General features: G+C 62.2%; 2 protein-coding genes across 8 annotated transcripts in view; one reads left to right on the top strand and one right to left on the bottom strand.

Annotated features, from left to right (window-relative positions):
• The first annotated feature begins 1,416 nt into the window (after positions 1-1,416).
• Positions 1,417-2,312, top strand: PLD6 (phospholipase D family member 6). The gene is made up of 2 exons (XM_058676207.1): positions 1,417-1,915; positions 2,053-2,312. The coding sequence occupies exons 1-2, from the start codon at positions 1,492-1,494 to the stop codon at positions 2,304-2,306; spliced, it is 678 nt and encodes a 225-aa protein (XP_058532190.1). The 5' UTR covers positions 1,417-1,491; the 3' UTR covers positions 2,307-2,312.
• Positions 2,313-6,130: 3,818 nt separating this feature from the next.
• MPRIP (myosin phosphatase Rho interacting protein) overlaps positions 6,131-12,668 on the bottom strand; it is a 96,313-nt gene continuing 89,775 nt past the window's right edge. For 4 of the 7 annotated variants that reach the window (XM_058676586.1, XM_036496177.2, XM_058676587.1 and 1 more), the window contains 7 exons: positions 12,155-12,272; positions 11,589-11,748; positions 11,043-11,162; positions 10,493-10,579; positions 9,958-10,117; positions 8,703-8,788; positions 6,131-6,613 (listed from right to left, as the gene is read on the bottom strand). In XM_058676586.1, the coding sequence (XP_058532569.1) occupies positions 6,542-6,613; positions 8,703-8,788; positions 9,958-10,117; positions 10,493-10,579; positions 11,043-11,162; positions 11,589-11,748; positions 12,155-12,272 (803 nt within the window). In that variant the 3' untranslated portion in view covers positions 6,131-6,541. Of the gene's footprint in view, positions 6,614-8,431; positions 8,496-8,702; positions 8,789-9,957; positions 10,118-10,492; positions 10,580-11,042; positions 11,163-11,588; positions 11,749-12,154; positions 12,273-12,668 lie in introns of all 7 variants that reach the window. The other 3 variants (XM_058676584.1, XM_058676588.1, XM_058676585.1) reach the window with 2 other exon arrangements.

Genomic DNA, 12,668 nt, shown 5'->3' with positions numbered 1-12,668 from the left:
TGCTGGACAGTGGCTTTGTACCAGCAATGTCGGGGTACACTTAAATAAGAGATTGATGGAATTATAATTCCTTATGAAAGTTTATACCACTGTAGTAAAATGGGGAAAATCTGTTGGGGGTGGGAGTTTGGGGGGAAATTCCAGTCTATACAAAATTGAAAAAAAAAAGAGCTGGGCCTCCTCAGTGGCTTTGATGGAGCAGTGGACGGCACACCCAGAGGCACACGGAGGGTGTGTCAGACATTGGAGCCTGCAGAGGACACCTGGTGCCACAGCAGAGGAAGCAGGGCAGAACAAATTGACCGACCACCCCAGGGAAGCATGTGAGTAAATGCCCGAGCAGACGGAGACTCAGAGGTGGACTGTGTCAGCCAGTGGACCTTGGCAGGATTTCCTCATCCATGCCTCAGCAAGATGGAGAGCATTTCAGAACTAGCCAAACCACCCATGACTCACTCCCCAAGTGAGCGCAACGGCCGGTGCTGTGCCGATTCGAAGCCAGGAGCCAGCAGCCAGGAGCCCATATGGGATCCTGGTGCGTTCAAGGTGAGGACTTTAGCCGCTAGGCCACCGTGCCAGGTCCACCTTTTTTATTTTTTAAGTTAGTTCCCCATGCTGTGTGGGTGGTCCCTCTTGAGTCCCTGTTCTACCTTGCCCGTGGTTGTCAGAAGCCCGGAGCCTTTGCGCAGGACACCCGGCTCCACGCGCACGCACAGCCGTGGCTGCAGCTGGTCCCACTAGCGGGTTTCTCTGTATTCCCACTATGCTTTGATTGACAAACAACACTCGCAGCTGCAGCTTTGCAGCGGCGGGCGGTGGGTCGGTTGCAGGTCAGTGGTTCACCCGCTGTCCCCCGCAGGGCCTGGCCACCTGCTGCCCCGAGCCCTTAGTTCCCGCTGGCTGTCCCTGGCACGCACCCTGCGCCTTTCCGCGCTCTCTCCGGCCGGGGCTTTGTGCAGGACTGGCGGAGTCCTGCCCCGTGCGTGGCTTCCTGCCCAAGGAACCTGCCCACCTCATCAGGTTTACCTGTGTGAAAAGCAACAGAAAAGCAAAGCAAAGCAAAAGGTGATATACACACACAGGGGCCTTCCTTGGTTGTTGCTGCCGGGGTTGCACCAGGCCCAGGCCAGACGCCTTCGGTTCCAGCCGGGACTCCCACATACACACCCTCCGCTGCGTGGACCAGAACTGGAACAGCCGGGACTGGAACCTGCGTCCCTCTCTTACCGGCCGCGCGGTGCACGGGCCTAGCAGGCTCGGCGTGGCGGGCGCGCGGGGCAGCAGCACAGGGAGAGGCGCAGGCGCCACCACGGGGAGTGGCCGTGGCCAGCGGGGCGGGACGGGTGCGTGGCTGTCGAGCGCGTGGCCGTTGCGCGTGGGCGCGCGCAGGGGTGTGGCTGCGCTGGCCGTTAGGCACGTGGCGGGCGTGGCCGAGCACGCGGCCCGGGGCGCGCAGGCCTGGAGGCCCGGGGCGGCTGGGGCGGCGGGGCCATGCGGCGGCTCGGCTGGCGGGCGGCGGCCGTGGCGGCCGCGGGCCTCTCGGTGGCCCTGGAGGTTCTGCCCTGGCTGCTGCGCTGGCTGCGGGCCGGGCGGGCTCGGCGGGCGCGGCGCGAGGTGCTCTTCTTCCCGTCGCAGGTGACGTGCACCGAGGCCCTGCTGCAGGCGCCCGACGCGGCGCCGGGGCCCGCGGGCTGCCAGTGCAGCCTGCCGCACTGCGAGAGCTCTCTGAGCCGCCTGCTGCGCGCCCTGCTGGCCGCCCGCGCCAGCCTCGAGCTCTGCCTCTTCGCCTTCTCGAGCCCGCAGCTGGGGCGCGCCGTGCAGCTGCTGCATCAGCGCGGCGTGCGCGTGCGGGTCGTCACCGACTGCGACTACATGGCGCTCAACGGCTCGCAGATCGGCCTGTTGCGCAAGGCGGGTAGGCGGCGGGCCGGGGGAGCCGGCGGAGCCGGGGTAGCTGGGGGTGGCAGGCCCGGGGCTCGCGGGGGGCGCCGGCGGGGCGCGGCCCGGGCCCGGTGCGAGGCGCCGTGTGCTGTGTGCGTGTGCCGGCCGCAGGCATCCAGGTGCGCCATGACCAGGACCTGGGCTACATGCACCACAAGTTCGCCATCGTGGACAAGAAGGTGCTCATCACGGGCTCGCTCAACTGGACCACGCAGGCCATTCAGAACAACCGCGAGAACGTGCTCATCCTGGAGGACGCGACGTACGTGCGCCTCTTCCTCGAGGAGTTCGAGCGCATCTGGGACGAGTTCGACCCCGCCAAGTACACCTTCTTCCCGCATGCGCACACGCGGCGGGGCCGCTGACCTCAGGCGCCCCCGGACTCCCGGGTCCCTTGGTGCTTTGTGGGACCCCGGGGACACCTGCTTTTAGGACTCGCCTTCCTCCCTCCCCCGCCCGGTGTTTGATAATATTTTGGAAATAAATAGGGAAAGAAAAGAAGTGTGGGACCCCTGAATGCGCAGTCTGGGCTAGGGGGATGCCTGCGGAGCAGGGCCACAACCTGCGCAGCCCAGAGGGGGTCGCCCCATGGGGCTTCGCCTTCCCGAGGGGAGGCATCCCGCGCGGGCGCATATCCCCAGGACAGGCCTTCCGCTAGGCCCGTGGGCCTGGCCTGGAGGGCGTCCACTCCTCCCCACCTCCCGCAGCAGGGGACAGGGACCCCGCGTTTGGGCTGCCCAGGTGTGTGGTTCTAGTGGGGACTTGATTTTCCGACCCATGCAGTGCTTTGTATTTTTTTTTTTTTAAGATTTATTTTTTTTTATTGGAAAGGCAGATATACAGAGAGGAGGAGAGACAGAAGAAAATTTTCTGTCCGATGATTCTCTCCCGAAGTGACCACAATGACCAGAGCTGAGCCAATCAGGAGTCAGGAGCCTCTGCCATATCTCCCATGCGGGTGCAGGGTCCCTAGGGTTTCGGTCATCCGTGACTGCTTTCCCAGGCCACAAGCAGGGAGCTGGATGGGAAGTGGAGCTGCCGGGATTAGAACCGGCGCCCATATGGGATCCGGGCATGTTCATGGCAAGGACTTCAGCCGCTAGGCCACACCACTGGGCCTGAAAATTCCTTTTGGGGGTGTGCCTTTGACACCTGTATCTGTATGGGCAGACTGGAGTTGGGGCTGCTGCACTGCCCCTCCAGATGCGTGCCAAGGTGGTAGGGAGGCAGCGGAGGAGGGCCCAAGTGCCTGGGCCTCTCCACCCACGCAGGGGACCAGGAGGAAGCTCCTTGCTCCTGATCAGCCCAGCTCTGCCTGTTGAGGCCACTTGGGGAGTGGATCAGTGGACTGAAGATCTTCCTTTCCTCCTCTGATTGTAGATATGCCTTTCCAAGGAAAGAAAGGTCTCCTGCTGGTTCACTCCCAAAGCAGGGAGCTGGATGGGAAGTGGAGCCTGGGGGATTAGTCAATTGAGTCATTGTGCCAGGCCCTTGTTGGCAATTTATGATTTGCCTTTCAAATAAATGAGTTTGGAGTAGTCCATTTGGGATGCTGGGGTTGCAGGCAATAGCTTAACCTGACACACTGCCATGCTGCCTCCTGTAAACATTTTGAAAAACATTTACTTATTTCAAAGAGAGAAGATGGGGCCTGGCGCGGTAGCCTAGCGGCTAAAAGTCCTCGCCTTGAATGTGCCAAGATCCCATATGGGCACTGGTTCTAACTGAGGCGGCTCTACTTCCCATCCAGCTCCCTGCTTGTGGCCTGGGAAAGCAGTCGAGGACGGCCCAAAGCCTTGGGACCCTGCACCCACATGGGAGACCTGGAGGAAGTTCCTGGCTCCTGGTGGATCAGCTCAGCTCTGGGCGTTTGACACTTGGGGAGTGAACCAGCAGATGGTTCACCCAGATGCTCCCCCCAGAGGATGCCGGGCCCTCCGGGGGCTTGAGAGGCAGGAAGAGCAGGCTGCACACACTTCCCACAGACTGTCTTAAGACTTTCTTTTTTAAGCTTTATTTTTATTGCAAAGTCAGAGATTAGGAGAGACAGAGAGGAAGATCTTCCGTCTGATGATTCACTCCCCAAGTGAGTGCAACAGCTGGAGCTGTGCCGATCTGAAGCCAGAAGCTCTTCCGGGTCTCCCACTAGGAAATCATTGAACAACTGGAAGAGTGCTCCGGACCTCCGTCTGTGCACCATGCCTCTGGTACAGAGTCAGACTTTTTTTCCCCGTCTGGGTAAACATGATTTCCATGCAGGCGGCTCCCCACGTGGCACTGCTGGAAGTGTGCCCTGGCTGCCCCCAGTGCACGGAGCTGCTCTCCGAGTGCAGGGGACCCCAGCCAGGCTGCGCAGCACAGCCTGCGTAGCATGAAAGCTCACTGCGCCACACACAGAGGGTGAGCCAAAAATAGTTTATTATGATGGAGTTATGTAAAGTGGAGTATTTACAGAATACAAACGAACAGCTACATCTGCAGAGCCCGGCCTGCCATAGCAAGGGCTGAACACGGAGAACCCCTCCCGGTCCCCAGGGCTCCCTGCCAGCCTGTGACCCCTTGGTGCCAGGTCTCAGGGCCGTGGCGGGCTGGAGCCACGTGCCGCCAGCCATGGCGTCCTCTCACCAACACGCCAGTGTCCATCAGTAGCCAAGTCAGTTCTCACGTCCCTCAGGAGCCACGCTGCAGGAAGCTCTGCGTGGCCGGCACCAGCCGCTCCCACCTGCTCCACCACCACACTCGCACGTGGCCGTCCTGGGGACAGCTGCCTCCCCGCTCCAGGCATCCTGCAGCCCGCCACCGGGGAGCCCATGTTTACCCACTCTGTTTCCTGAACATTCCAGGTTGGTACCTGGGGGCTTGGACCAACGCGACTAAAGGTGTGTGCCTCAGCTGTGACGTGCACCCAGGGGACACCCTCACTGCGCCCCCAGCGGGCTGAGGTGCCTTCACTGTCACAGCCCTGGGACTGTGTGACCACGTCCTCCCCACATCCTGTGACGAGGGGGTGCCTAGAAACGGGGCATGGAGCCTACCCAAGAGTTGAGAGGCCAGGGCGGGAGAGGGGGCATGCACAGAGGGGCCGTCTGTCAGCCAGGGCCCTCCAAAGTGGCCTTGCTCTTGGGGATAGGGAGGGCAGGGCTGTCATCCCACTCCAGGGCCCCAGAAAGCACCGGCGTGTCTCACACCCACAGGCCCTACCACCTCATACTCAACTCACCCTTCGGTGTGATTTCAACACTACCCTGTCCTTTTCAACATGAAAAATCCTCCACTTCCTCCCTCTTTCTTGGGGTCAAAGGGGTCCCTGATTTTTTGAAGTGATGTCTGGGACCTGTGCTCTGATCACTGTGACTCCATGCGGCCCAGGTCCTGGGGTCCAGTCCCAACCGCAGCCCCTCCTGCAGGTGTGAGTTGCAGAGAGGCATGGCCCACCAGCAGCGGCAGCTGCGTGAGTGCAGCCTGGCCTGGGCTGAGAGGGCTCCTTTGCTACCAAGACAGAAGCCACCTCTATGTCTGGATCCAAATTCTCTTCCCTAAACTTCAGGGATGTGGGCCCTGAGGGGGACACTGGCAGCGACGCCCCGGGGGCAGCCCTGGAGTGGGGTCTCTGCTGCCTGCAAGTGCCATCTCTGGCAGCCAAGGAGAATCAAATGGGCGGACGGAGGAATGGCACCAGCCGCTCCAGGAGCAGCACTGCCAAGCCACCTGTGGCCCCTCATGGGATCTCCTGGCAATCTAGGTAGGTATAGGCCATGCCCCAAACTGAGAGGGCGCAGGTTCGAGGCCAAGAGAGGACCCCAAGCCCTCCAGGGAAGAGGGTGCCTCCAGGCTTAAGCAAGAGACCCAGCAGGGTGCCCCTTCCCCCCCTCAGCGCAGGTGCAGAATGAGGCCAGTTCCACTCAGCGCTGCGGCTCTCATGTGGCTCTAAGTTGGCTCACCACTGTACTGAGGCTGCTGGCTCCTGGTGTCACCGGCTGCAAGGGGAGCTTCCTGCGCACCCCACAGGTCTTGTCCAGTGGTTCAGGGTCGTGGCCCACACAGTCCCTCGGCTCCCATGTCCTCCGCACCTTCGTGGCAACGTGCCCGAGGCCTGAGTGCCTCCTAGGCCACACAGCACTGCTCTGTGGGGCGAGCTCTTATCGGCCACACGCCAGAGCCCGGGAGTAACAGCGGAAGGAACGAGAGGGCCGGGGTTTGTGCAAGATTTAATAAAAAAAAAAACCCAAAAACCAGAATGGCTGCCTTCAACCCCCTCCAGGCCGTGAGAAGTCCTGCGGGCTACGTGGGCTGTGAGCGAAGCTGCGTCAGTGGAGCTAACAGGTGCCGGCCCTCCAGCGCCCCGGGGACCCTCGGCCTTAATACTGAGTGCAGTGGGGATGGCCAGGAGGGGGCCCCCACCAGCGGCGCCACCTGCCTTGTTTCAGGAAACCACAGAGGAAAAGCCGTGTGCCAGAGACGACAGGAAGCTGGAATCGCAGGGCAGGGTGGGGCCGCCCAGTCTCTCATGCATCCAAACCCAGTTAGTGACAGCAGGGACAGCAACGACGAGGAAGGCACAAAGCCGGGGGGGGGGGGGGCAGCCGGGAGCGCCCACTGGTCAGTCTTTCTTCAAGTCCCTGGATTCAAAGAGCTTCAGCCGCTCCTGCACCGTCAGGCCTTCCTTCAGACTCTGGGGGGAGAGAGAGGCGCGGGTCAGCCTGCTGCAGGTGCGGGCGGCAGTGTGGCCGGGGCACCGGGCATGCTGGAGGGGCCGCCGAGCAGGTGCCGTGGTGTGAAGAGAGGCTCAGAGCTGGCTCACCAGCGCAGGAGGGGAGTGCGGCTGAGACCGGGCTGCTGCCTGTTGGCTCCTGCGCCCTCACCAGCCAACAGCCCATCACGGGCTATCCCATCACGGGCTATCCCGTGCCCTGCCGGAGCCTGTCGGCACCCACGCACCAAGCCTCCACTGAGCAGGGTGGTGTGGACAGTGGCCCGATATACATCAGAGCAGGTGAGGCTTCAGGGTGACAAAGGCTGGCCACCGTGCCCATCTGATCTGGTCCGAGGGGCCGACTTAACCAGGAAATAGGAACTGAAGGGAGGCCTCCCCTCCCTTACACCCCCGCAGGGGACAGTCACAACTGCTGGGACACCCAAACATGGGGAATTCAGCAGCCCCTGACCTGGACAAGCCCTCCCATCCACAGCAGCCTGGTGGGCTGCCTGGCCCTTCCCATCAGGGCCAGGGCCGAGGCGCATCTGCATATAGCTCCACCTTGCCCTTGCCTAGGCCACGTCCACCGCGTCTGACTCAGCCCCCAGCCTGCGGCTGGCCTGCAGCCTCGTCTTCGTGTGGCTCTTCCATCCTGCACCCCTTGCTGCAGATCTGCCCTCTAAGGGCCTCTATCTGTCCCTCTTCCCCCATCTCCCGCCTGCCACTCAGACCTGTGGTTAAAGCCACAAGACTGACCGCAAACTTGAGGCTGCTTCAGGAGAGGCTGGAGGCAGAAGGCCGGCCTCCCAGAGGTCAGGAGCCAACAGCACACTGCCTCATTTGGGGCCGCTGCTGGGGTGAAGCAGCCGAAGCCTCAGCTTGTAACTCCAGCACCTCATGTTGGCGAGCTACTGCCCTGCTACTCCGCTTCTGATCCAGCACCCTGCTACTGTGCCTGGGAAGGCGCAGAGAATGCCACCAAACACCTGGGCCCTGCACCCATGTGGGAGGGTCGGCCGGAGCCCCTGGCCCCTGTCTTTGGCCTGGTCCAAACCTGGCTTTTGCAGGCATCTGGGAAATGAGTCAGAACATAGGGCATCTATCTGTCCCCACCGCCACCCCCTTCACTCTGCCTGTAAAACCAACAGTTTTACAATATTTTCATGTTTAAAAAAAAAAAAAAACACCCTAAACTGCATCCCAGTGACTTGGAACTGTGGCAAGATGACACCAGTTGACATGGCAGCAACAGGTACGTTTTCCAGTTGTTCTCCTAAGGCAAACTCGCTCCGGCTGAGCTTCGGACTGAGCCCCATGGCCAGCAGAGGCCGCGGCCTCGCCAAGCCAGTTCCTGCACATCTGGCCCTGCCCAGGCAGCTGCTGGTGGCTTCTGACCACTTTGCAGGTTGGCCCATGAGTCACTGGGCCCTTGGATGAGCAACCCACAAGCCCAGACAGATGGTGGCGCTGGGAAGGGCAACAGAGACTTCGGGGTGGCGGTGAGGGCCACGGAGGCTGTGGGGCTGCCCGCTGACTGGGGGCCCGTGGGAGGGGTGTCCCGCGAGGGTGCTGTGGACTTCTCTCGAGTGGGAATGTGAGCTTAGTGCCGTGCACGGATGACCCGCATGCATGCTGCTGGTGCTGTGGGCCGAGTTCCACTGAGGGGTTAGCGTGCCGAGAACTCCGAGGCAGGTTATGGCCCCTCGCTGGGGCGTGTGTGCCAGCTGCAGCAGAGTGAGTGCCAACAGTGGGGTGTGAGCGGTGCATGCAGGCAGGCGGTGAGAGGGGCTTTACCTACGCCAGGGGACCTGGAAGCGGACGCGTGTCAGTTATCCCATGAGACCTGCTCAATTACGGACTGTCAGAGAAAGAGTGAGAGTGAGACACAGTCACGGCCCACGCCCTGCGTGGCTCCCGCCTGCCCAGCCTCCCGGCTCCTGGAGCGCTTGGGGCTCTACTGGTGGCAGAGGGCAGGCCGCGAGGGATGCCACAGGCTGGCCCAGCTGCTGCCTGGCAGGGCGGCCTCTGCCGCAGGAGCCGGCCCGGGCCTGGAGCGCTGGCTCACCTTGGACCTGATGTTTCGGAGTTGCCGGCCGACACAGGATCGGTCCTTCTTCAGGAAGTCAGGGTTGCTCTTGGACTTCATGATGTCTGCAGGGACAGACAAGCCAACGGTTCCGGTCTCCTAGACCCGCCTGAGCCCTTCCTGCCTCCGGCTCGTTCCTGCCTCCGGCGGGACTGTGTCTGTGACTACACAGGCCAGCAGCACGGGAGGGCCCAGCTGCCCCAGGTCTCCTGCGCCCTGCCGCGCACACAGGGGCTGCTACACAAACCGGTGGGGACTGTGACTCCACCTTGAGACAGCACCCCTCAGGCGTGTATGCATGAGAGTGCACACCCAACCACAGTGCCTTGCGGTTCTTCAGACACACAGAGACTTAGGCTCATCAGTGTGTGGAGCTCTGCCCTTTCAACCCAAGATCCTGGGAGACTGCCCATCGTAAGAGCGGTGCACCCGAGGACCCCAGTGGACACAGCCATCAAGAGAGGCATGCATGATGCTGCGGCGTGCTCTGGTCCCATGCCACCTGCTGCTACCCACTCCTCTTGGAAGCTATGGGCTCTCCAAGGAATGCACACCACCCCAACTTGCTGCCCTCATCCCCAAGGTTCCCCCACACAACCTGTACCCCTGCCTGGCCTCTGTCCATGAGGACTCCCCTCCCTGCGGGCACTGCCATGCCACTGCCGGCTGATGCAAAGGCTGGATTGGGGCTTGAGTGGCCCAACCACAGCTTCACACGTTTGTGGGTCTTTTTCTGAAGGTCAGCCAAGGTCAGGTGTGACCCCGAGGCCCTCCCAGTGGCTTTCTGACCACTGTGCCCAGCACTGCCCTTCGAGCAGGTAGCACACAGCAGCCAGGTGTGTGTGCCATGTGTCCAGGCAGGTCAGCTCAGACCACCGTGACTTCCTGTCCCATTGCTCCATTATGCATGCAGCTAACGCTACCGTGGCTGAGTGCCCTCGGCCATCTGGGCACTGTTTTCCTCAGGTATCTGCTCTCGCAGGGTATGGGCCTAGCTTCAAGGGGACTCACATGCGTGTCTAACGCACCATAGGCTGGAGCTGGGTGCAGTGCTGTGAGCATGCCCATGCTCTGACCTGCCGTTCTGGGAGCTCAGGTGTGGCACTTGTCACTGTGCCCAGGCTGGCGCTCCAGGTCTCAGATTTGGGAGCCTTCCCAATTCAGGCCGGTCTTGTTGCCCCACAGAGGGCCCCTAGAGCTCACTGCAGCCCCACAGGGGACCCCAGGAGCTCACCATAGCCCACAGCAGTGCTCTCGGGGGGCTTCTCCCCCAGTGCCTCTGTGGCTGCTTTCAGCTGCTCTTTCAACCTGCTGATGTCACAGTCGGCCTTGGCCTTGGCGATGCTGAGCTCTGTGTAGATGTCTTTGTACTTGTCGCTCGCATACTTCTTGTCCTGGGGAGCGAGGGGCAGCCGCCAGTAGGATTAGAGCTGTGCAGGCCTGTGCCCTGGGGCTGCCATGCTCTGGGGGAGTGGCTGTGGCAGGCAGAGCGCAGCTGCCCTCGACGGCAGTGGGGGACTCGGCCCAGGCCAGGCCAGGCCCTCTGTGGGACTCCCTGAAGGACTCAACTGCCCCTGAGACTCCCGCCTGCTCCCGACGGCAGGAACCTCCCTGTGGAGCCCAGGGGATGTGCTGCGGCCATGGACCTGCCCTGTCGTGCCACATGTTCCGCTGCGGGCCTTGGCTGCGGCCAGAGCACACAGAGCCCGCGACCGTGCACTGCGTGGCCCTAGGGGCAGCGCATCGTGTGGGAGGCGGGGCGTGGTTACCCGCAGCGCCGTCTGCAGCTCGTCCTTGAGGGAGCTGATCTCCTGCTTCAGGTACTGGATCTCAGACTCCTTGACCCGCAGTAGGACCTGGAAGGACAGGCACTGGCTCACCACCACATGGCAGGCCCCCTGGTAGGTAGGGGCCCTGAACACTGCTCTCCCCACTGCCCACCTCGCTGGTCAAGCTTCTGGCTCACAGGAGGAGATCCCTTAATGGGGAGTTCTTGGCCCAGCTCCCGCTGCTGGGCCAGCTGGGGAGCAAACCAGCAGATGAAGAGCTCTGTCTCTGTGACCATGCCTTTCCAGTGAGGGAGACCGCCCCACAGCTCGCCACTCAGACAGAGGGACGGCCCAGCCCGCAGAGGGCATGAGCCTGTGCTGGGGAGCTGCGGGCAGAGAAGTGGGCTGCAGGCTGAGGACTCGCCAGCCTCCTGCTACCCACTGCCTGCCTCTGTTGCTGTCTCAGGGCCTGCCAGATGTCCCAGCCAGCTACAGCTGTGGCCTGAGGGTCATGCTCCCAGAGCCCGCTTTGCTCCCCACAGTGCTGTACCTCCAACTCATAAGCATCTTTGCCCTGTGTCAGGGGCGACCCAGCAGCCTCTCCGCCCCCATCCCCGGTCAGCAGGGTCCGTAACCGTGTGATCTCCGCGGCCAGGCGGTTATTCAGCTCCTGTGGGACAGGCGAACAGTCACCTCCACGGAAACCATAGTGTGCTCACGCGTGTTTCCTTCTGTGAGTGGGAACGTGCCAGGCACTGCCTGCAGTGGCAGCTGGGAGAAGGGCTGTGTGTGAGGACAGAGCAAGGCTCCAGACCCAAGGGCCTCCGGTCTGGGAAACAGCTAGGCCAGCTGCCTGGCCAGCGTCCTCTCCAGGGGCCCTGAGCACTGCTCTCCGGGTTGGCAGATGCATACACAGGAGTCCAGCAGCCAGCGCCTTCTGTGGGGACATGTGGGGCAAGGCTCGGGGTGCGGCTCAGGTTCACGGTGTGGGCCAGCACAGGTGTGACCCCAGCCATCGTGCAGGCCAAGAATGCACAGGAGCGTGCTCCGGAGCCTTGGGGTGGCCCTCCCAGCCCCCCGATGGGCCTCGCCTCACCTGGTTGTGCGCATTGAGCTCCTGGTTCTCGCGCTGGCACTGCCGCAGGGCCTGCCGCTCAGCCTCCAGCGCCTGCGCCAGGTGCGCGTTCTCCAGGCACTTCTGCGAGTACTGCTCCGACAGCACCTCCAGCTCGCGCTGCACTGACTGCAGCTCCTCCCTGCAGAGCGAGTGGCGGCTCAGCAGCTGGGCTGTGGCCACGGGGCCTGCGCCTGCCTGCCGCTCGGGGAGGCCTGGACACACGCAGGCGTGCAGAGCCCACTCTGGCCCGGAAGAGCATGGCCTTTCAATAGGACGCCATCAAAACCTCTGCACCAGCCACTTCCAGGAAGCAGGGGTGCTGCCTACAGACGCCCTGCCAGGAGCCAGCACGTGTGGAGGGCAGAGAAGGGGCACAGGCTGTTCTGGAACACAGATATGGTTGCTTTCATCACATTCACCACCAGAGTGCCAGGGCAGCAGACACGCCCTGGGCAGCCTCCAAGTCACCCTGCCCCTTCGGTTCTTAGTGAGCAGGGAGCCGCGTGGCATCCTCTGGGTGTGTGTGTGGGGAGTGGCCAACTCACAGGTACTGCCGCCGTAGTGCCTCGATGTCGGAGTTGATGCTGCTGATTTGCGACCGCTGGCTCTTCTCCAGCTCCCGCTCCATCTCCTCCCGGTGGGCATTCTTCATGGCTTCAATGGCTGTAGGAGACACGACAGCCCTCAGCACCAGGCGGCTGGCTGTGGGCCCCCATACCACTTCCCCGCTGGGGCCAGGGCAATGTGGGCAGAATGGTGGTACCCCACATACTGTCTACCACCTACCAGCAGCCTGTCCTGCGTGCCAGGTTGCCTCTCACACCCTTGGCCTGGCAGGATTCCTGGGAACCCCACTAAATGCTTGGTGCAATGTCTCAGCGCCTAGATCCTCGCCTTGCACAAGGGATCCCATAGGGGTGCAGGTTTGCGTTCAGCTGCTCCACTTCCCTCCCAGCTCCCTGCTTGTAAGAAAGCAGTGCAGGACGGCTCAAAACCTTGGGATGCTGTACCTGCATGGAAGGCCAGGAAAAAAGTTCCTGGCTCCGACTTCAGAATAGC

This window comes from Ochotona princeps, chromosome 17 (genome assembly GCF_030435755.1).
Source record: "Ochotona princeps isolate mOchPri1 chromosome 17, mOchPri1.hap1, whole genome shotgun sequence".
NCBI lineage: Eukaryota > Metazoa > Chordata > Mammalia > Lagomorpha > Ochotonidae > Ochotona > Ochotona princeps.
The sequence above is the reverse complement of the archived record's forward strand: the minus strand, read 5'-3'. Positions and strand labels throughout refer to the sequence as shown.

Excerpts from the sequence above, each read along its gene's own strand:
- PLD6 (XM_058676207.1), top strand. The coding sequence starts at position 1,492 with ATGCGGCGGCTCGGCTGGCGGGCGGCGGCCGTGGCGGCCGCGGGCCTC. Across the intron at positions 1,916-2,052 it reads CGGCCTGTTGCGCAAGGCGG|GCATCCAGGTGCGCCATGAC; the intron begins GTAGGCGGCGGG and ends TGCCGGCCGCAG.